At 39.6% G+C, this 22,027-nt stretch overlaps 1 protein-coding gene across 2 annotated transcripts; it reads right to left on the reverse strand.

Annotated features, from left to right (window-relative positions):
- Nucleotides 1-2,541: 2,541 nt before the first annotated feature.
- Nucleotides 2,542-21,569, reverse strand: NOL11 (nucleolar protein 11). Of its 2 annotated transcripts, none has more exons than XM_082706672.1 (18): nt 21,223-21,569; nt 18,901-19,014; nt 18,724-18,780; nt 16,850-16,998; nt 15,455-15,512; nt 15,009-15,153; nt 12,745-12,933; nt 11,011-11,087; nt 8,640-8,763; nt 7,947-8,035; nt 6,771-6,839; nt 5,900-6,084; nt 5,625-5,750; nt 5,239-5,469; nt 4,733-4,811; nt 3,740-3,832; nt 3,123-3,230; nt 2,542-2,958 (listed from the first exon to the last, which is right to left on the reverse strand). In XM_082706672.1, the coding sequence occupies exons 1-18, from the start codon at nt 21,361-21,363 to the stop codon at nt 2,842-2,844; spliced, it is 2,151 nt and encodes a 716-aa protein (XP_082562798.1). In that variant the 5' UTR covers nt 21,364-21,569; the 3' UTR covers nt 2,542-2,841. The 2 variants fall into 2 exon arrangements, with proteins under 2 accessions (XP_082562798.1, XP_082562797.1); XM_082706671.1 differs by having other exon boundaries at nt 4,733-4,814; nt 21,223-21,414.
- Between the last annotated feature and the right edge of the window lie 458 nt (nt 21,570-22,027).

Consider the following 22,027-nt stretch of genomic DNA (forward strand, 5'->3'; position numbering starts at 1 on the left):
GGGCTTACTTAAATTGTATTGAAAAAATAAATTGTGGGGTACCTGGGGGGCTCAGTCGGGTAAGTGTCTATCTTTAGCTCAGGTCATGATCTCAGGGTCCTGGGATCCAGCTCCTCATTGGGCTCCCTGCTCAGCAGGGAGTCTGCTTTTCTCTCTCGCTCATGCTTGCTAGTTCTCTCTCAAATGAACAAAATCTTTAAAAAAATAAATTATTTTAAAAAATTAAGAAGAAATCTCTCAGCTTCTCTATTAGGTGAGAGAGAACTTTTTTGGGGGGAGGCAGAGGGAAAGAAAATCTTAAGCAGGCTCCACCTGAAGGGCAAGACAGACACAGGGCTCAATTTCACAATCCTGAGATCATGACCTGAGCCAAAGTCAAGTTGGATGCTTAACTGACTAAGCTACCCAGGCATTTTTTTTTTTTTTTGAAGATTTATTTATCTTCGAGAAAGCAAGTGACAGAGTGCGAGCAGGAGGGGTAGAGGGAGAAAGAGAATCTCAAGTGGAATCTATCAGAGAGTCTTTTGAGGATTATACGGATGGAACCCATTTATTGTCACGAGGTGTTCCTATAAACTACATCCCAAGAAGGACTACTGTGAAGCAGGTCTTACACAAACAAAATTTTCCTACACAAAATTATATAGTAATTTGGGGTTATAGTCCTAAGAGGAAACACCAAATTACAGTATCCTAAGTATGAAAATGAGCATAAAGTAGTAGAGCAACTGGGATCTGAATTGTATTAGAAATGAAATATCTAGGGGCGCCTGGGTGGCTCAGTGAGTTAAAGCCTCTGCCTTTGGCTCAGGTCATGATCCAAGGTGCTGGGATTGAGCCCCATATCAGGCTCTCTGCTCAGCAGGGAGCCTGCTTCCCCCTCCTATCTCTCTGCCTGCCTCTCTGCCTACTTGTGATCTCTGTCAAATAAATTAATAAAAAAAACTTAAAAAAAAAAAAGAAATAAAATATCTAATACACAAAAACCACAACTCTATCTGGGGTGCCTGAGTGGCGTAGTCAGTTAAGTGTCAGCTCAGGACATGATCCCAGGGTACTGGGACAGAGCCCCACATCAGGCTCCCTGCTGAGCAAGGAGTCTGCTTCTCCCTCTGCCCCATCCCCCATGCTTGCTCTCTCTCTCAAACAAATAAAATCTTAAAAATAAATAAATAAATAAATAAAATAAAGGATAGAGGAAAAAGGTAAACTGCCTATGGGTAGTGAACACAGATAGATTTATTTTCCAGAAAGATTACTGCAAACCCTCAGAATTGTTACCCTCTGGCTGGACAGATAAGATCCATTATTCAATAACTTTATTCAATAACCATTTACTGAACACTAATCATGTGCCTGTGGTCCTGTGTTTAGAGTGCAGAAAGGGTAAGACACAATCCTTGGTTTGAAGGACTCAGCCTATAAGAGTCTGCTGTCAATTGTACTTCAATAAAAAAGTTTTCTGTATGTCCTTATAAAATCCTTATTTCTAAATTTAGCGACTCAGACCATAGGCAACCTAATTTTGTACTTATATTGAGCATTGGCAATGTTTCTATATTTATAACCAAATTACTAAACTTCACAATAAAGACTGTAAAAGAACCAATATTTATTTTTATAAGGACATATACAGAAATGACTATGAAAGCCTGCATTTTTTACTTCTGCTGAGAAGTAACTGTAATCACTTTAAACTGAGCAAGAAGTCCTATGACACAAAGTGAAATGACAATTAATATACGGGGTTACCCTTGTAATCTTTTCTCTCAGGCTTAAAGACAGATTAAGCAGCTGCTGTCTGTTACCCGCAGTAGTTCTAACTACAGTTTACAGAGAGTGCCAGCCTAAAATGAAGCCTTTCTCTGATGCAAATTATGTTAAGTAGCTGGGATTCTGTAACTCTGATCTCTACAATCACACTTGAACTTGCATTTCTGCACTAGAGTTTAACAGGAATATTTGTTTTTAACATATTCTAACCCTTCAAGTTAAAACAGGTCTCAAAATGATTTACTTAACAGAGACTTGCACAGCTCAGACGTGTTTCAAGTTATTTATAGAGATCTTATTCATCACCTGAAAGAATTATTTCACTTTTACCAAAGATAAATTTGAGTTTCTTTTCAAGAAACAAAATACCATTTTGTCTACATAAAGTCCCTCACTTGCCCTAAATCCAAAGAATTAAAACGGGAAACTCTATGGTCAGTCAACCTATAAAAAACTATTTTCAGAAGAGAAACCTAAATTACCCACTAATCACGAAGATAATCTGAGAGACAATAAATAGAAAGAGGTATTGTTCAACCCCTGAGCATGTAAAGAAGGTAAAGGACAGAAGAAAGTGGCAGAAGAGAAACCTATGTCTGTATGAACATATGTCCCACCCTGCTTCCAGAATTCACCTCCTTTGTGACCCAAGAGCTTAGACGCACTGGGACAGCTTCTGACTCTGATAAAACTACATTCTTGTTAAAATCACTGTTTCTACGGTGTTTTTTTTTTTCTTTAACTAAATGAAGAACTAATCAAAAAACATGGTAAGAAATTAGATTTTTATCAATACACAAATAAGTTTACTTAAAATCAGCTCAGTTACATATTTAAAAAAAGCTTCGGAACCTCTCCCCACCAATGTCTATAAACTAAAATAGGTTCACATGAAACCTACAGTCCAACCCAGGATCATCCAAAAGTGACGGACCAGGTACTAGCTGACACATTTCTCTTGTCACTGACAGCAAGAGTCACAAACAAAACACATCCCTTGCCTGGATGAGCAGGAAGAAATCAGATAAAAGAGGCTCATAAAACGTCCGTGAAGGAGAACTGGTTATATCAGAAGAGTTCCAGGACTTCAATCGAATATAATTCTCTATTGTTCTTTTCTTGATTTAATTTCTGCAGCTCACGAAAGCTTACTTCAATCTTGTTGAGCTCGGAACAAATGCAAATCTAAAGAAAAAAGTTTCAGAGTAACTTTTACCATAACTTTTACAAGTACAAATCCTCCATGACCACTTATAACTATTCCAAGATAAAAATTTTAAGAATAAATTATAATTTAACTGATAACTCAGGTACTAATTAAACTCAGCATATATCAAATAATCACACACCTGGGATTTCACAAACTTGTAAAGACTCAACAGTAGACTTTTTGCTTCTGGTATCATTACAACAACAGTAAAGTTAGCATCAAGAAGGAGACATATCCAATCCATAATCTGAAGACAAACAGGAAAAGGAAAATTAAGATTTTAAATTTAATTTCAGCTTAATTCATTTTACAAAGTCCAGAATTACATCAGTTATAAAAATTGGTCTTTTTTACTAAAATCTAAACATTTAAGTTTAGAAACAGAGTAATTTCTAACCAGTATAAAAAAACACTCTTCTTCGATTTACACTTATTTCACGGGCATAACTCAATCTTTTTCACATGACTTCACCCATGTAGGGAATTTACAAAACATATGAAGAAAAAAGAGACAAACCAATAAAACTGCCTCTTAATTAGAACAACTGTCGATTACCAGAGGGTAGGCAGGTGGAGGGATGGGGCGAACAGGCGAAGAGGAGTAAGAGAGTTCACGGATCGTGGTAAGCACTGGATGTTTTAAGGAAGGGCTGAATCACTGTACTGTATACTTGAAACTAGTATAATACTGTATGTTATCTATATTTGAATTAAAATAAAAAGTAAAACAATAAATTGAAAAAAAGATTATCTTACTTGGTTCAGGGTTGGAGGGTGTAGCCCAGGAAGAGTCATAGTAGCATTTTCACTACACTTCAGATAAAGGAAATACAAATACTGGAGAAATAGCTGGGTAGGGAAAAAAAGGACAATTTATCACCTTGATAGGAAAATGTTCTCTCTATATCAAGCTAACAAAGAGACAAAAAAAAATTAAGAAGGTACTGAGTTTAGTTATACATCAAACAAATATGCTAGACACCTGGGGAGACAGAAATGAATAAAATGTAGTTGTTGCCATCAATGAGGAATTCACCTGGTTTGGGAGAGGTGGCTGGGGAGCTTATTCTGTTTTTAAGTAGTAAATAGAAAAGAAAATCCATCTCTCAGCAACTTTTAGTTTCTACTTAAAAAACAACAACAACAACAACAACTAAACACCCAAAACGTGTATGTATCTATGTATGTATGTATATATGTATTTTTAAAGTAATCTCTACACCTAACATGGGCTCGAACTCATAACCCCGAGATCAAGCGTCACATGCTCTACCCCCACCAGCCAGACATTTGCTTTTAACTTAGATGGATTAACCTGGCCTTCAGGCTTGGCACCAGGAATACGCTAAGATCTGCCAACCAAAAGTTACTCATCTCCTAGACACTATTTTTCAGGATGGGGCTGGGAAACCTCTTATTCACATGAAAGAACCTGATAACCTTTCCAAAAATGCCCTAAAGCTGGTTAGAGTTAAGCAGGAAAATGTACACCAGAAATAAGGGGCACCTGGGTGACTCAGTCAGTTAAGTGTCTACCTTCAGCTCAGGTCATGATCATAGGGCCCAAGGATCAAGCCTCCCCCCGACTCCACCTGCCCCACGAAGCTCCCCAGACAGTGGAGAGTTTGCTTCTCCCTCTGACCCTTCCCCATCTGATGCACGCTCTCTGTCTCTCAAATAAATAAATAAAGTCTTTTAAAAAATCAATAAAGCAGAAATAAAATTGTATAGGATGCTAAGAAAACTTACAGTGACATGTTGCGCTGGAATGTCTTTCAAGTGAGGCAGAAGAAACATTTCGCTGTAAGCCGAATGAAGAATTGCATTTCTACTTAGGACTAAAGGAAAACCTTGTTTCAATAAATAAAGGCTTTTCCACTGAAATTATGAGTAACTCCTTTCCCCAGTGATATCTCTTCTAAATGTATAAGAAGTTTTACTATTCTCAAAGAGTTCTATCACTGAACTTCCTCATAAATACCGGAGGGGATTTGGGATACTTCACTCCTGTAATTGGCATTTATCCAGAATATTAATTTTTAGAATCAATAAAGTTTCTGCCCTCACAAAGCTTCTTAAATCAGGTTTAAGAAAGCTGTTTGCATAGAGCACTGACTGTATTCCATTTTCCAGCAGAAACTGAAAAAAACTGAAAAACAGAAAATAACCGAAATGATCTATTTCCTCCCTCGTTGCTGCTCAGCACTTGAGTGTAGGGAAAGAGACAATGCGGGAGAAATTATTTCAAAGGATACAGCAGAGCTGCTCTCTTTGGTATCACAGGGCACGACATGGTCTCCTCTGCTGCATCCTGAGGCTTTTTGTTTAACTCCCGATCACAGTTACCACAGTTTTCTTCTTCAGCATTGAAGCCATTGTGAAGAACTTCTGTTTGCTCTTCCATTTTCTCCTCTTGCACAGAATCACTATAGTCAGAAACTGATTCCATATTGATTTCTGCTTCTTGAAGACTGCCATCACTAATGCTATCATGTTAATTGAAAGCGAGAAATGAATTCTAATCACTGCATGATCTCACTGGACAAATGTTCATTTTGTAGGCATTCAAAGTTTCAGAAATCAAGTAATGTAAAAGATTAAAAATGCAGTAATGAAAAAGGACTCTCAGCTTCTAACTTACCTCAAGAAAATTTTTAAGCAAGCACAGGTGACTGATTCGGGAATGTCAGGGAACTGTTGTAGACAGAGCTGTAACATCTGTACATCTGCCTTTTCTAAGGCAGCCTCCATCAAGCCAGGGCATAAGCTAAGACAAAAAAATCATGAATCATTCTGGTGTATTAAAAAAAATCTTAAGTGCAAATACTGTATAAGCTTTTTCAGAGTATGAAAATTAGTAAAAATCAAGGTCAAAGAAGTTATTGCATGTCAAGTTTGGTATACAGAAACACTTACCTATGAGAAAGCACATGTGTTTGGATAAGCTGCATCAAAGAGTTCCGGGGATAAAATGATGGTTCTGCTTTGTGTCTTCCCAGGAGTTCTGATACTATGTCTCCAATAATAGTATTAAAGTCAGGTGTTGGCTTAGTGGCCAAAAATTTACATAGTTCTTCTTCAATGTGTTTTTCTGAATCTTTCTGAAAGGGCAGAAGACAGTTCAGTCTGGTACATTAAAGTCACTCTGAACTTTAAAGTTGCTGGCTTGGGGCGCCTGGGTGGCTCAGTGGGTTAAGCCTCTGCCTTCGGCTCAGGTCATGATCTCAGGGTCCTGGGATTGAGCCCCACATCCGGCTCTCTGCTCAGCAGGGAGCCTGCTCCCCTTCCTCTCTCTGCCTGCCTCTCTGCCTACTTGTGATGTCTCTCTCTCTCTCTGTCAAATAAATAAATAAAATCTTTAAAAAAAAGAAAAAAAAGTTGCTGGCTCAACATTTTCTTAAATCATTAACAGTATTCATGCAATCCTGTGAACCTAGAGTTGATGCTGCAATTCACTGCCCAAAGACAAAACTACAAAACACAAAACAAAACACAATGCCAGAGTTTAGAAATCAAATTCTTTAAGAGGCTAAGTTACAAACATATTCAATGCAAAGGGAAAGAGATAGTGATGAGGCTGCCACCATCACACTGACCTCACAAAATACTTAGTAAAAGTCAAATAAGCCAAAGTACTAGATAGCTCTGACCACCTTAATGTACTACACAACTGTTAGCTACAGATACAAAAAAAAAAAAAAATCATAAAAATAGGAATGAATAAAAGTAGATGGGATTTCTTTTAACTACTTGAGCTGATTTTTGGTATTTTTAATACTGTATTTACCTTTATAGCAGACAGAAGTTGTTTGAATGCTGGATTCTGTACATTCACTTCAGTTTTTCTTCTCCTTAACTGGAATCAAGTAAATTAATGAGGTTCTCAAAACAATGCCAAAGATCCAAAATATATTTAAGAGACTATAAGGTGTCCTAAAGAGTCTAGAATACCATACGTATGCTCTAATCAAAAACTTTTTAAACTATTTTAATTTGGTTATAGTGAAAAGTGGATTTATTGCAACTAATTTAAATACCTTTAAGACTTTTAATGTATTTGTTTCTTAAACACAAAATCTCTACTCTCAGGAAGGCATTATTACTAATTGCAAACTGCCCATTTTCATATCTGTGTCTTAAACATACATATGCCCATAAAAATTAACTACTACACTACACATGTCATTTCTGGATAACAGATGTCAGGTTCGTGGGTTCAAGATTCAAATTGCTCTGTCATTAAGATCAAATATAGGGGTGCCTGGGTGGCTCAGTCGTTGAGTGTCTGCCTTCGGCTCAGGCCATGATCTCAGGGTCCTGGGATTAAGTCCTACATTGGGCTCTCTGCTCAGTGGGGAGTTTGCTTCTCCCTCTCCCACAGCCCCCTCCCATGGGTCACATGCACATGCATGCATGCTCTCTCTCTCAATAAAATCTTTTTTAAAAAAGATCAAGGGCACCTGGGTGACTCAGTGGGTTAAGCCTCTGCCTAAGGCTCAGGTCATGATCTTGGGGTCCTGGGATCAAGCCCCACATCGGGTTCTCTGCTCAGCAGGGAGCCTGCTTCGCCTTCTCTAGCTGCCTCTCTGCCTACTTGTGATCTCTCTGTCAGATAAATAAATAAATAACATCTTTTAAAAAAAGGTAAGAAAGATCAAAGGGGGGGAGCCTGGGTAGCTCAGTGGGTTAAGCCTCTGCTTTCAGCTCAGGTGATGGTCTTGGGGTACTGGGATTGAGGCCAGCATCAGGCTCTCTGCTCAGCAGGGAGCCTGCTTCCCCATCTCTCTCTGCCTACTTGTGATCTGTCTGTCAAATAAATAAAAATTAAAAAAAAAAAGAAGAAATATCAAAGCTATAAGCATTATACAGATGTGAATCATTAAGGTAATTCAACCTTTTCTTTTTTTTCTCCCCCCCCTCACCACATTTGCATTAACATTTCTATTTCAACTACCAAACTTACAATTCTCTTCGACTGCTCTGAGTTCTGGGATCCAAGTCTATGTCCCCGAGATGTTTCCCAGTTTACAAAGTGAGGCACAGTCTGAGTGCCTAAGAAAACACAAAGCATACAATTTCTGGAATTTTTTGACCTACTGTATTTTGCCAACCAATCAAAGAACAACAAAAAAATGACCATTTGTGCACAGTTTAAGAGAAGCATTAAAGATCACTGAATTCCCCTGAGAACCCCAGATCAGTACGTCATAATACAGTATAAAGCTATGTGCCAGTTACATTAAGCCAAGAGAGGAGACCACTGATAAGCCTGGAAGGTTGAAACTATTAATTATTTTGTCTGGACTCTCGCACTGCCCCTGATGTCAGAACCAGGCTGACATCAGTCTAGATCTTCAGTCTGCAGCAGCATCTGCAATGGAGACTGTTCCCAAGGTAGACTAGACACCTGGGTCAAGGAAACTTCAATAATCGTGGCAAATTTCAACATCAAAAACAGGTTCTGCAAACTGATGGTTGTAGAAATCTACATCAAACTGGATGTTAATAAAATGGTTTATCTTAGTAAAAAAACAGAAAGTCCAGGGGCACCTGGCTGGCTCAGTCAGTAGAGCATGCAACTCTTGATCTCAGGTTCAAGACCCACAATGGATATAGAGGTTACTTAAAAAAACAAACCACAAACAGAAGTTCCTACCTGGATCTTGACTGTGCTTGAGTTTTCCAAGAGCACCTGCTAATGAAGATACTTCACACTTGTATGGAATCACCGTAAGAAATTTCCCATGTAGCACAAATAAATTTTCCCCATAATACCAGAGCTACAAAAAAAAAACGTTATAAAAAATGTAAGCAGGGGCGCCTGGGTGGCTCAGTCATTAAACATCTGCCTTTGGCTCAGGTCACGATCCCAGGGTCTGGGATTGAGCCCCGTATCAGGCTCCCTGCTCATCAGGAAGCCTGCTTCTCCCGCTCCCACTTCCCCTGCTTGTATCCCCTCCCTCACTGTTTCTCTCTATCTCTGTCAAATAAATAAATAAAATCTTTTTAAAAAGAAAAAGAGTAAGCAATTTTTTTTCCCCACTTTTAAGATCTGAGCTGCATTTATAACAACAACTTACGGTATGAGAAATCTTAATATAACAAAAAAAATTGACAAAACAAAGTTAAGCAACTTTCCAGAATAATCTCACATGTACAATCTACTAACTGGGTAGGTTTACACAGCTCTTACTTTTGCCCACATCTGAATAAAGCATAATTTGAAGGACACTCTTTACTCCTAAAAATCTGACCAACATATGCATTTAAAATAATTACTTAAAAGTAACACTGCCACTGTTATACACCTATTAATGTAATAATTACCAAGGGTACTGTAACAGGGTACTCTGTTAATGACGTGCTAGGTGATAAAAGCAGAATTTAATGTTTTTGTTTTGGTTTTGGTGCAGAAAGGTGATTTTTATTAAAGCACGGGGACAGGACCCATGGGGAGAAAGGGCTGCTGCTAACATTGTTTCTATCTTATCACTCCACTTTTTAAAACGGTAAAATGTAAGATGGATATATGAACAAAAAGCTTAAAGGAACATGGAAATCAAACAAGTTTGTTAGAGTGGTAGAACTGTAAGTGGTTAATTTTGTTATTATTTGTTTCAATATAAAATCATATTATATGCTGTGAAATCTAGTCTCCTTATGCTCTAATTACAACTCTCTTAACATCACATTACCTTGATTACATGTTATTTATGTATGAACATGCATTCACTAAACAACCAATCTTTATGGGCACCTTTGATAGACACTGAAGAAAAAATGGATAACAAAACAGACAAGGACCCCTGCCTCAGAAGTTTGGTCTGGCTGGCTAACATTTAAACTCTTCAATAATTCTTATGTAAGTGGCGCCTGAGTGGCTCAGTCAGTTAAGCATCCAACTCTTCTATTTCAGCTCAGGTCATGATCTCAGGATCCTGGGATGCAGCCCCGTAGCGGCCTCTGCACTCAGCGGGGAGTCTACTTGAGATTCTCTCTCCTCTCCCTTTGCCCCTCCCCATGCTCGTGCCTGCGCTCCTTCTCTTTGTCTTTGTCTCTCAAATAAATACAGAAATAAATCTTAAAAAAAAAATCCTTATGTAACTCCATGATAATGTTTACCATGTAACCTAAAAGACTAATTTCTTAAGAAAAGTAACAGCCCTGGTGTATGGTTCAAAATACAAGTGGAACTGGAATGGGGCTCCTGCCTGGCTTAGTCAGGAGAGCATGTGACTCTCGGTCTCGAAGTTGTGAGTTCAAGCCCCACAATGGAGATAGAAAATACTTAAAAATAGTAATAATAAAGGGGCACCTGAATGGCTCAGTAGGTTAAGCCTCTGCCCTCAACTCAGGTCATTATCTCAGGCTCATGGGATTGAGCCCCATATCAGGCTCTCTGCTCAGCTGGGGGAGCCTGCTTCCCCCTCTACCGGCCTGCCTCTCTGCCTACTTGTGATCTCTCCCTCCAACAAACAAAAAAATAAAATCTTTAAATAATAATAATAATAATAATAATAATAAAAACCAGAAATATTTATAAGAAATACAAAAGAAAAACTTCAAACCAAAGAGCAGCTACGTTTTATTTGCTCATTGTTCTTCCTTGATCTAAAATTGCCTATAGGGGCGCCTGGGTGGCTCAGTGGGTTAAAGCCTCTGCCTTCGGCTCAGGTCATGATCCCAGGGTCCTGGGATCGAGCTCCGCATCGGGCTCTCTGCTCAGCAGGGAGCCTGCTTCCTCCTCTCTCTCTGTCTGCTTCTCTGCCTACTTGTGATCTCTGTCTATCAAATAAATAAACAAAATCTTAAAAAAAAATAAAATAAAATTGCCTATAATTGAAAGTGACAAACTTAACAAAAATTGAAACAATAACCAAATTAAATATAATCTTGCAAGTAAAAATTATTTTCTCAATTTAATCAAAAACTGCCAAATTATTAAAATATGAAGTCTCTTCCTTTATACTGTATTTATCATGCACAAAAGTAACTAAATTTGAAAATCCCCCAAACCAAAAACTTACTTGACCACTGGTCCCCTGTGATAGCTCTTTGGAAGTCTGTAGTGTTTGAAATTTTGTATTCCATATGGAGATGCATTCTACAAAGTAAGACAAACAAATTCAGAGTTGTACTACATATAAACATGTGACGCTGAGGGTGATGGGGAAGGAAGTGAGGAGATTAGGGACACTCACAGTTAAGCATGTAAGTCTTGTTTTATTAGGTATAAAATGAGTAATGAAGACCGTGATTGCCGCAGAAACTCAAGGAAATGAGATGGGTGAGGACAGTGGGCTTATGGGATCTACATACCTTCCCCTCAATTTTGCTGTGAACCTTAAACTGCTCTAAAAAAATAAAGTGTTAATAATAACAATAATAAATTAGTAATAAATGTTGATATGGAAAGGGCTCTACGATCCCTCAGTAAGTGGATAAGGTGCAAAAGTGTGAATGGTATGCTACTATACGTGTAAAGAGAAGAGGAAAGAAAAATATGTAGTAGTATTTGCTTGTATGCATGTGCTTGTACCCGTGTCTAGAAAGAGACACAGGAAGCTCTAACAGTAGTTACCGGGCTTTGGTGGTTAGAGCATGACCCAGAAGAGGGATGACGGAAGGGGCGAGAGAAGCACAGCACGGTAAAGTGACAAAGTGCCGGGACTGGAGATCAGTAAGGTCTGTGGTCTGGGTAAAAAGGGTCACCCTACTTAGTTATCCAATACCTGTCTGCTGACTTGTAAAACAGGACTGCTGTTAGTAACTACTTTCTTTCCCAGTGTTGCTGAAAGATTAAATGATACAAACAAGGTAATAAACCTAAAATGCCCTGCGCAGGATAGCTATGCTGTAACTAGTAGCTCCTATCTTAAGAGGGAGAAACTTAATAACAAAGTACACGGACTAGGATGGCCAGGTTAAGAGTACAGTCAGTAGGAAGCCTGGGATGAATAAATCAAAGGATTCTTGCTCAGAAACTGAGAAAAGAGACTGGAAAGAGTGGATGAGGTCTAGACTATGGAGAGACCTTAATACTAGACAAAATATTCTGAGTTTCATAGTGTTGCCTGAAAGACCCTAATCTCACACCTGCCAGAACAAATGTATTTTTTGTGATAGACAGTAAGTCTGTGTTTGTGTGTGTGTGTGTGTGTGTGTGTGTGTGTGTGGAGGGGTTATCTGGGGGCAAGGTGAGGTGGAAATGAGAATGAATGCTCTTATGTCAGAGATGAAAAAGCCTATTAGCAGTCCCTGAATATCAGGTTGTCCAAGTCTAGTGGATTTCCTTTCTGCTGAAAGGCTATGAATTCGAATCCCTACCACAAGGCTTACCGATGATCAAATGCCTCTGGGCTGGCACAGATATTGGCAGTTTTTATTCCTTTAAGACATCAGTCACAGGCAAGGTAGTAATAGAAGGAATATTTTTAAAAGACAGGGCACCTGGCTGGCTCAGTCAACAGAGTATGTGACTCTTGATCTCAGGGGTTTGAGTGTTGGGTGTAGAAATAAGTAAAAATAAATAAATAGGTAAATAAGTAAATACACAAATAAATAAAATAAACTTAAAAAAAGTAACTAATGTAAGATGAAATCAAAGACCCATTCAAGGAGAGTTAGGAAGCTACAAAAATAATTTGATTATGATGCTAAAGAAAATTGATGGGTGATAATAAATAAAAAAGAAAAAGACTAAAAGGTACACTTTGAAGAAAAAATCCAAAGGACTTCTTAATGGATCAGATTTCAGTCACCCTTGGAAGATGGCAGCGGTGGTCCTAGGACCGCTACATGATCTTGATCCAGGACGGTGAGTGCAACACCATTTCGAGCATCACCAGACACCACAGTCTTGAGCAACAGTGATCTAACCACCCTCTGATCTTTCTCTGGGTCACTTGGATGTATTGGTACCAAGGTTTCATATATACATCCATCAGAGCCTGTTGGAAACAAGTATTTGCTATTATCAGATAAAGGACAGCTCTGTATCTGTTACAGTTCAAGGTACTAGGTTGTTTATAAGTTGTATCAATTTCATATAGGATACAACTAGAAAAATAAACAGATTCAAAATCATACCACTCTATGCTTTCCCTTAAATTGTACTACAAACCTAAACATGAGGGAGGAATATTATTATTAAATCTCTCAGTAAGAAATGTCACAACAGCTAAATACTCATAATAACTGACACTATGCGAGGGAACTGCAGAAATACCAACAATCTAGTCACTAAAAGGATATACCTCACATTCAACATCAATTAGATTCTGGTCTATACATGACTTTTCTCATTACTGTGTCACCCTGAAAACCATATGAAATTGCTGTTTTTTGGCATGTCAATTGAATTTTGGCAATTTTACTGTGGTTTTAGTTATGCTACAGGAAGATTTTATGACCTTTGCTTCAGACTCCCTTATTACAGTATTCATTCAGTAAGCTAAAACTTAACTCAAACTTTCATTCAGCAATAAGTGCATCTGGGGCAGCTGGCTGGCTCAGTCTGTAGAGTATGCAACTCTTAATCTCGGTTGTGAAGTCAAGCCCCATGCTGGGCATGAAGCCTACTTTAAAAAACAAAACTAAACCAAACCAAACCAAACCACATCACTAAGTATATCTTACAGATTAAACTATAAGAAAACCAGTCCCTCTTAAGCAAAGGCATTAAGTGAATTTCGAAGACCTTCTAGATAAAATAAATGATGGGAACTTTTTCTTAATAGCCATTGCAAACATCTGCACATTAAAAAATCTCACAGATTTTTTAATTGGGGTGGGAGGAAAGGATAATTCGATGATGGGCATTAAGGAGGGCACTTGATGTAATGAGCCCTCGGTGTTATATGCAACTGATGAATCACTAAATTCTACCTCTGGAACCAATAAAAAAAAAGATATTAAGATTTTTAAACTGTCATACTATGAAAATATTGTTCTTGTTTCTTCCTCCCTTAATTCTCTCAGAACAACTTCAAGAGGAGCCATAAAGGGCAGGATAAAGAGGACACCACAAAGGCATTTTTATTTTTCCTCGTCACCTAAGATTAGGGTTATACTTTAGACCATTAGGTATAGATAGATAATCTACAAGGGATCAACAAATCTATAAAATGCTGGCTGGCATAGGCCACGAATGCTTTGTTAGATTCCGTTAATTCACCTGCCTCCACCATCGTTCAAAGAAGGGTACCCTAAATCTTAAGGCTAGGAAAGAGAACTTGAAGGGTCATTCAATACCAACCTTCGTTATTTTATTATTTATTTACTTATTTGTAAAGTTTTTATTTATTTATTTGACAGAGAGAGTGTGTGTGTGTATGTGTGAGCATAAGTAGACAGAGCAGCAGGGAGAGGGAGAAGCAGGTGAGCATAGATCCCAATGTGGGATGCGATCCCAGGTCCCTAGGACCACAACCTGAGCTGAAGGCACACACTTAACGGACTAAGCCAACTAGGGCCGCCTTAGTTACTTTATGCTTCATACTTACAGTATCAAAGAACCTAGCCTTATGATGATAAAGATAAAAAAAAGATTTTTCCCTTTTTTATTGGTATTATGTTACTACTGCTTTTTATATATATACACACACACACATATATACTTTTTTTTTCTTTTTAGCATATTTTATTTATTTGAAAGAGAGAGATGGCAAACATAGGGGGAGAGGAAGAGGGAGAAAGGGAGGAGCAGACTCTGCTGAGGAGGGAGCCCAGGACTGGGAGGTCCCAGGACCTCAGGATCATGACCTGAACTGAAGGCAGACACTTAATGGACCAAGCACTCACGTGCCCTGATAAATCTTAAGATATAAAAATTAGCTGCAGAGAACCAGTGACGTAATGCATGACAGATATGGCAAAGTACAAAAAGTGAAGGCACAAATGCTTGGAAGGAAGCACGGGAAGTGAAGTGCTACAATAGAAAACTGCAAAAAAACCTCAGATGCTAACTCAGAAAACCCACCATGCTTTATTTATAATCTCTGTAAGTTTGAAGAAAAATACTTACTTAATGACATCAAAGAGATGAATTTCCGATCCACAGATGCAGTGAAACTCTGTATAACAGATTTTTCTTCTTGTCCAAGTACGAGCGTGTATTTGCTTAAGGTATGTGAGTTGAACTTTTGTATGTAAGCAAAGTAATTTCCATGCTGCACATAAAAAGGTTATTTTGTTTAAAAATATTCCCATTTCAACCAATTATATTTAAATGTTAAAGCCAGTTGTCACCCTCCTAATTACTTTAATGAGTGCTTAAAAACCTCATGTCCAATTAAAGTAAAATTGTTCTACAAAATATTTCTTTGTAACTAGAAGATTTTTTTAGTATTAAAAAAGATACACAATAAAGAAAATCTTCTGAGAAATACTAAAGCCCATTTTTAGTTTAAAAATAATATATGTGAATTTGAAATGTCACAAAATAGGCCAGGAATTAAAGATACCACTTACTTTTTCAGTAATAAAAATTAGAACAGGATGCTTAAATACCATGAAAATCTTTGTCCACCTAAAAAAATAGGAAGAAAATTTATAAAATGCCAAATCACCAGCTGAGAGAAACCTATCAAGCTAAATTTCAGAGAATATCTTCTATTATTTTTTTGGGTCAAAGAGATGCCAGAGAACTTAATTCAGTATTTCAAAATACATTTCACAGAGAATTAGTAGGTATTTCTCTGCCAAATGAATCTCTGGATTAAATGCAAGTTGCTTAACTTCCCGGAGCTTTAAAGACAATGTGAACTGTAAAGCTCCAAAAGGGTGGGTGTGTGACAGTAGGCAGTGTTATTCAACTTATTTGACTCTTCCCCTTCCCCTTCCTTTCAGTCACTTTTAGGACTAGTGCTCTGAGGAAAACGTTAGGATCTCACCTGCCTGGAGAGGAGGCACAGGGAAGATAAAGGGCTTGTAACTGAGGCTACATAGCCAAATTCCGGCAAGGACCACTAGAACTCATATCCTCTACCTATACCCCTTTTTCCTGAAGATTTCCTCCAAACACAGCTGCTCACACATTAGAGCCATTCAACAGAGCAGTCCAAGATACACCTGGTCATTGTCTACATTGTTCACTAAGTACAAGGCTTCCTTCTGACTTTTAGAAATTTAGCTTGCATCAAGTGGACCAGGAGAGGCAGCAAGTTAACTAAATAGGGAATGTGATAAAATAATGGGGACTGGAGGGGCACCGGAGTGGCTCAGTCAGTTAGGTGTCTACCTTCGGCTCAAGTCATGATCCCAGGGTCCGGGGATCGAGCCCCGAATCAGGCTCCCTGCTCGGTGAGGCGTCTGCTTCTCCCTCTGCCTGCCATTCCCTTGTTTGTACAAAATCTCTCTCTCTGACAAATAAATAAAATATTTAAAAAAAGGGGGGGGGGGACTGGAGAAATGTAAAATCATGAAATTTCCTTCTATCATTTGAGAGTCATTTTCCCAGTTTGACACCAGGATCTGGGAAAGCAGGGTGCTCAAAGCATATCATCATGTCACTAACAACAAACTATACTTGTCCTTGGGGGTAAGGGTCCTGACCTTGGCAGTTAGGACAATGTAACAGGGAGAGATCTTGGGCTCATGGCACTACCCACGTCATCTTCAAATAACTCCTACACAGTCTTCTGTCATCAAAACAGAACTCACATGCCTATGAAGTCTCCCCAATCACCTATCACTCCAGAGGCTTTTGGAGGATGCTAATTTGGTCAATGGCATATAAATGGTTTTTAATTAAGCTTTTACTGTATTTATAACCAAAATACTTTTGAACAAAGCAAAGTGGTATAAAAAATAAGGACAGTACATTTTTATTTTGGAAAAAATTCACTTACAAGTATTGGAACTTACTTAATCACTTCTTCATCAGAGATGACAGTTTCAATTTTCTGCTGGGGCTCTGCAAGCAAGGCCTCTAAGCCACGAACAGCACCTTCCTTGAATAGCACTAAGGGTTCTGCCCCTTGTATTGAATGTATCCTATATATCTCAGCAGACAACTAGAAGAAAGTAAGAATGCATTAGTTTTTATTCTAAAACAATTGTTACCTAAGAGAATAAGGACATTTACAGAAAGCTTATTTTTAAGAACTGACTTGTTTTCATTTTGATTCAGCTTTATGTGGTTCCATAGTCAAATGTACAACATAAAATAGATACAGAAGCCTTTTGCTCCTTTACCATTTACCCTGTCCCCTGCTCTACCCTTAAGTCACCACTTTATATTTATTTATTTATTTGAAGATGTTGTTTATTTATTTAGAGAGAGCATGGGTGAGCAGAGGGAGGGGCACAGGGAGAGGGAAAGAGAAATCAAGCAGGCTCTGTACTGAGCGCAGAGTCCAATGTGGGGCTTGATCTTACAACCCTCAGATCATGACATGAGCCTAAATCAAGAGTCTGACACTTAACTGACCGAGCCAACCGTAAATCATCATTTTTATGAATTTTGGTTTGTCCTTTTATTTTGAGTACTGGAGGGAGGTATAACCTGGCTCTCAAAACCTGAAGGTGGGGAGAGGCATAAATGACACCACTAATGCAGTTTTAAGCAGTTCTGGGGCTAGATAAAGACTGATGCCATAATTACAAGTACAGCCTGTAAGCCCGAGAAAAGAAGTTAACTCCACTGTAAAATTAAGGATCATGTTACTGCAAGGTGAATAAAAAGACTAGGGCCAGGAGACAACACAGTTAGCTAGCTAGAAGTTTCAAGGGTCCAAGTGGTAACTGTCATTACATCTCAATCAGTTCTATCATGCGCCACTTCTAAAATCTGCCAATTATATTTAGTTAGACATTCAGAACTGGAAAGAACTTTCAAGGTCACCCTAGTTTGAGACTCTCATTTTTAAGTAAGAAAAGTTAATTAACACACTTTAGGTTAGGGGTGCTTGGGTGGCTTGATCTGTTAAGCTTATGACTCTTGATTTCAGCTCAAGCCATGATCTCAGGGTTGTGAAATCCAACCCTGTCTCTGGCTCCATGCTCAGAGGGGTCTGCTTGAGATTCTCTTTCTCCCTTCCACCACCCCCAACCACTTGCACGTGCTCTTTCTCTCTCAAATAAATAAACAGATCTTTAAACACACAAACACACACACACACAGACACACTTTAGGTCATTAGTAGAAAAGGCACAGATACTCAAGGTTCTTTGTTACTGTATTCTGTACACTCTTAAGATATATAATAAAATCAGCAGGGTCTGTTCTACCTATTTTAAGAAAGGGCACAGTGAATTTCTCACAAGGGACACATCATAAACATCTAAACTCATGGAAGTAACTGAAAATGTACCAATCAGGAATTATTTAAATCCTTAATCTCATGTATTAATAAAGTTTCTATTTTCTAACACATTAATGAACTAAGATGTGTTCCAAGATACACTACAAAGTAACTAGAATGAAAAGCTGATATAACTTTTATGCTCACTCACAGATATACTAAGATAAACAAAATACTGCATTACAAATTATTCCATCTCACCAATAAGCTAATAGACACACTAGTAAATCCAAAGACTAATATGTGAGCCTGGGTGGGTCATTTAGTTAAGTGTCTCCTTTCAGCTCAGGTCACGATTGTGGGGTCGTAGGAGTGAGCCCTGCATCAGACTCACTGCTCAGCCGGGAGCTACTTCTCCTTCTCCCCACTTGTGCTCTCTTTCTTTCTCTCAAATAAATAAAAATCTTAAAAGAAAAAAAAAAAACAAAGACTTACTGTAGCTTTAAATACTTTATCCAGGTTTACGTCTTCATTACTCCATATTCTCAAAACCTTAAATCAATACACACAAGTTAAAAAAGCATTTCAATTTCCACTTACACTTAACACAAATAGTTAATAAATCAACATTTGATTTGTTGCATATATTATATAAAAAGCTTTAAAACTCACCTTATTATCATGTACAACAATATACTCTCCAGTTTGAAAGTTGCATACAGCTGGACATGTTATAATTTGACCTTGTTTCACTGACCAGCTTCCCAAGGGTTTCTGATCAGAAACCTAGCACAATCAAGGCAACATACAATATTCAAAAAGTCAATTTCAGATATTAGAGCAACTAAATTTACAGTAAAGACAAAGAAAATAATAATTAAAATAATAACATTTAATAAATTTCCTAAAGTAAAAAAGTAAGTAATCACAAAAAAGGCAAACACTGTACGATTTCGCTTAAGACAGAAAGTAGAATGGTGGTGTCCGGGGCTGGAGGAATGGGGAGTTACTGCTTATTTCAGGTTTTCAAGATGAAGAGTTTGGGAAACGGATGGTGTGATGGCTGCACAACACAAACATACTTAATATACTGTACAGTATATTCAAAAAATAGTTAACAGTAAACTGCATGTTGTATTTTACTACAAATATAAAAAGCTGGGGGTGCCAGGGTGCCTGGTTGGCTCAGTCGTTAAGAGTCTGCCTTCCGCCTCTCGTTGTGATCCCAGGACCCTGGGATCCAAGCCCTGCATCAGGCTTGCTCAGCGGGAAGCCTGTTTCCTCCCTCTCCCACTTCCCTGTTTGTGTTCCCTCTCTCACTGTCTCTCTCTGCTGTCTCTCTCTCAGACATCAAATAAATAAAATATTTTAAAAACACACACACATGGGCGCCTGGGTGGCTCAGTGGGTTGAGCCTCTGCCTTCAGCTTGGGTCATGATCCCAGGAGGGATCAAGCCCCGCATCGGGCTCTCTGCTCAGCAGGGAGCCTGCTTCCTCCTCTCTCTGCCTGCCTCTGCCTGCTTGTGATTTCTGTCAAATAAATAAATAAAATCTTAAAATTAAAAAATAAAAAATAAAAACACACACACACAACAAAAAACTTGGGGTGCCTGGGTGGCTCAATTGGTTAAGCCTCTGTCTTTGGCTAGGGTCATGATATGAGTCCTGGGATGACCCGCCAACTCCCCCCATCAGCCTCACAGCTCAACAGCAGTCTGCTTCTCCCTCTTTCTCAAATATTCTTTAAAAAATTAAAAAAAAAAAAACTTTTAAAAATTAATTAAAATGAAAATGTAACTGAGTTACTAAAAGAAAAAAGTAAGTTAACAACACTTTTTAGTAATTAGTACATTTTAAAAAATGGGATTCCACTGTGCCTTTGAACGGGGCATGGGAAACTGAGCAGCTATACCCGGGATCACGCCAATTCCAGTCACTGTATTTGTATGTAGGAACTGCGAAATTTTTTTTTTTTAAGATTTTATTTATTTATTTGACAGAAATCACAAGTAGATGGAGAGGCAGGCAGAGAGAGAGAGAGAGAGAGAGAGGGAAGCAGGCTCCCTTCCGAGCAGAGAGCCCGATGCGGGACTCGATCCCAGGACCCTGAGATCATGACCTGAGCTGAAGGCAGCAGCTTAACCCACTGAGCCACCCAGGCGCCCCGGAACTGCGAAATTTTAAGTCCACCTGACGGTGGAGGTAAAAACCAACAGTGTCATTAGAAAGAGTCAAGACCAGCAAACGCTACAGGGAATGTTGGCAACCTGCTCCCAAAACTTCAAAGTAGATAGCTAGCTTCTTAAAGACACGGGAAACTATGTTCAGCAGTTCAGATAAAAATAATTACTTTCTACGAGATTACTAGAAGCAAAACTGCTCAGGAGTCTTGAGTGAACAGTTTGGATAAAAAGGGGGCGGGACCTACGGAGCCTGCCCAGGACTCAACTCCAGGATTTACAGCGGATAGTTAGTTGGCAACTGACAGCTCACTCGGAATCAGGATTGCACCAAGCTACTAAGAAATCAAACGAGCAAAACAATGCGCAAAACTGTCCCCCCAAAGAGAGGGGGAAAGTGTATGGGCACAAAGTTAAACCACTGTTCCAACGCTGCCAGTCAGTCTCTCCCGCCCGATCTCCGTTCAACCCTTCTGCGGGCAGCGAGAGTAACTGAAAACCCGGGAGGGGATCTTAAGGCCATCACCGGGAGATGCGAAGCGAAAGCCCAGGTTTTCCTTTCCTTTCTGAGTCTAACCCACGTGCACTCAGACGCTCCGCCGCCTGAAAGTCGGAAAGATGTCTCTCTCTCTCTCCAGAAAAACAACCGAGTCCTACACTAGACCTCATTCAGCGTCCCGGAGAGGCCAAGCCAGCTCTCCAATAAGCCGCTCGACGATCTCTCTCTGAAGCTGTGAGAAACCTGCAGCTCTGGCTCTGTGCTCAGAAAGGGGCGAGACCTCAGCGGGCGCTCGCCGACCACATCACCCTCACCTTATAGAGGATGACGGTCCTGCCGCCGTCCGTCACTAAAAACTGGTCTGCTTTGTCGCTCTGCTCCACGCCTAGGAGTCCGTGAGGCCCGGCACCCAAGGGTACCGCAGACAACGTGAACCCCTCCTCCAAGGCTGCCATTTTGGGCAAACCGACTGACTGCAGCTCATTCCTCCCGGCAGGCTTTGCGCTTTCTCTCGCGAGAACTAGGAGCCCGACAGGGCAGACACTTGCCAAATAAGAACCCTGTTTGCTGAGCGGGCGACCTCTGGCGGGCGTGGCTGGCGCGGCCCGTGTGCCTGGCGGTGGGCACCGCCGGGTGGGCGGAGCCGGGACGTTGCCTCTAGACTCCTCCTCCTAGCCACGCCCCTCGGAGTCCCGGATGTACTCCTCCGGAGACGGGAAGGGCGGGCCTGGGAATGTCTTACCTGTCACATGCAGTCGCTTCGGCCGCGGCGCCCTTTTCAGGCCAGGATTTGAGAGGCTGAAGGGTGGGCGTGGCAAGCAGGCAAATATAAATAAGCTCCTTTTTGTTTTGTTCTATTTTGTCACTCTAAGTGAACTCTTCGGGAATTCTTGCCACGGCCTCAAGAAACACTGAGCTAAAGAAAAGAAATGTCCGTCTCCAGATAAACTCTTGATAAAGTGCTGTTCTTAAGTGACAAGCCTCATCCCCCTGCTTCTCAGAACCTTCCGTCGAGCTCCAGAATCCGTGGCCTTTCGGACCTCCCCGCTTCTCTCGGGCTCCTTTTGTTCCCCGAGCCCGAGGACAAAGCGCTCTCCCCCTGATGAGAACTTGTCAGGT

This window comes from Mustela nivalis, assembly GCF_964662115.1.
Source record: "Mustela nivalis genome assembly, chromosome: 17".
Lineage (NCBI taxonomy): Eukaryota > Metazoa > Chordata > Mammalia > Carnivora > Mustelidae > Mustela > Mustela nivalis.

Bases quoted from the DNA above. Each gene is read 5' to 3' on its own strand.
- NOL11 (XM_082706671.1), bottom strand. From the start codon at position 21,363: ATGGCAGCCTTGGAGGAGGGGTTCACGTTGTCTGCGGTACCCTTGGGT. The intron at 19,015-21,222 runs GTGAGGGTGATG...TGATTGTGCTAG, and splicing joins GGACCGTCATCCTCTATAAG to GTTTCTGATCAGAAACCCTT. The intron at 4,815-5,238 runs GTATCCTTTGAA...TTTAGTCCTAAG, and splicing joins CCAAAGAGAGCAGCTCTGCT to TAGAAATGCAATTCTTCATT.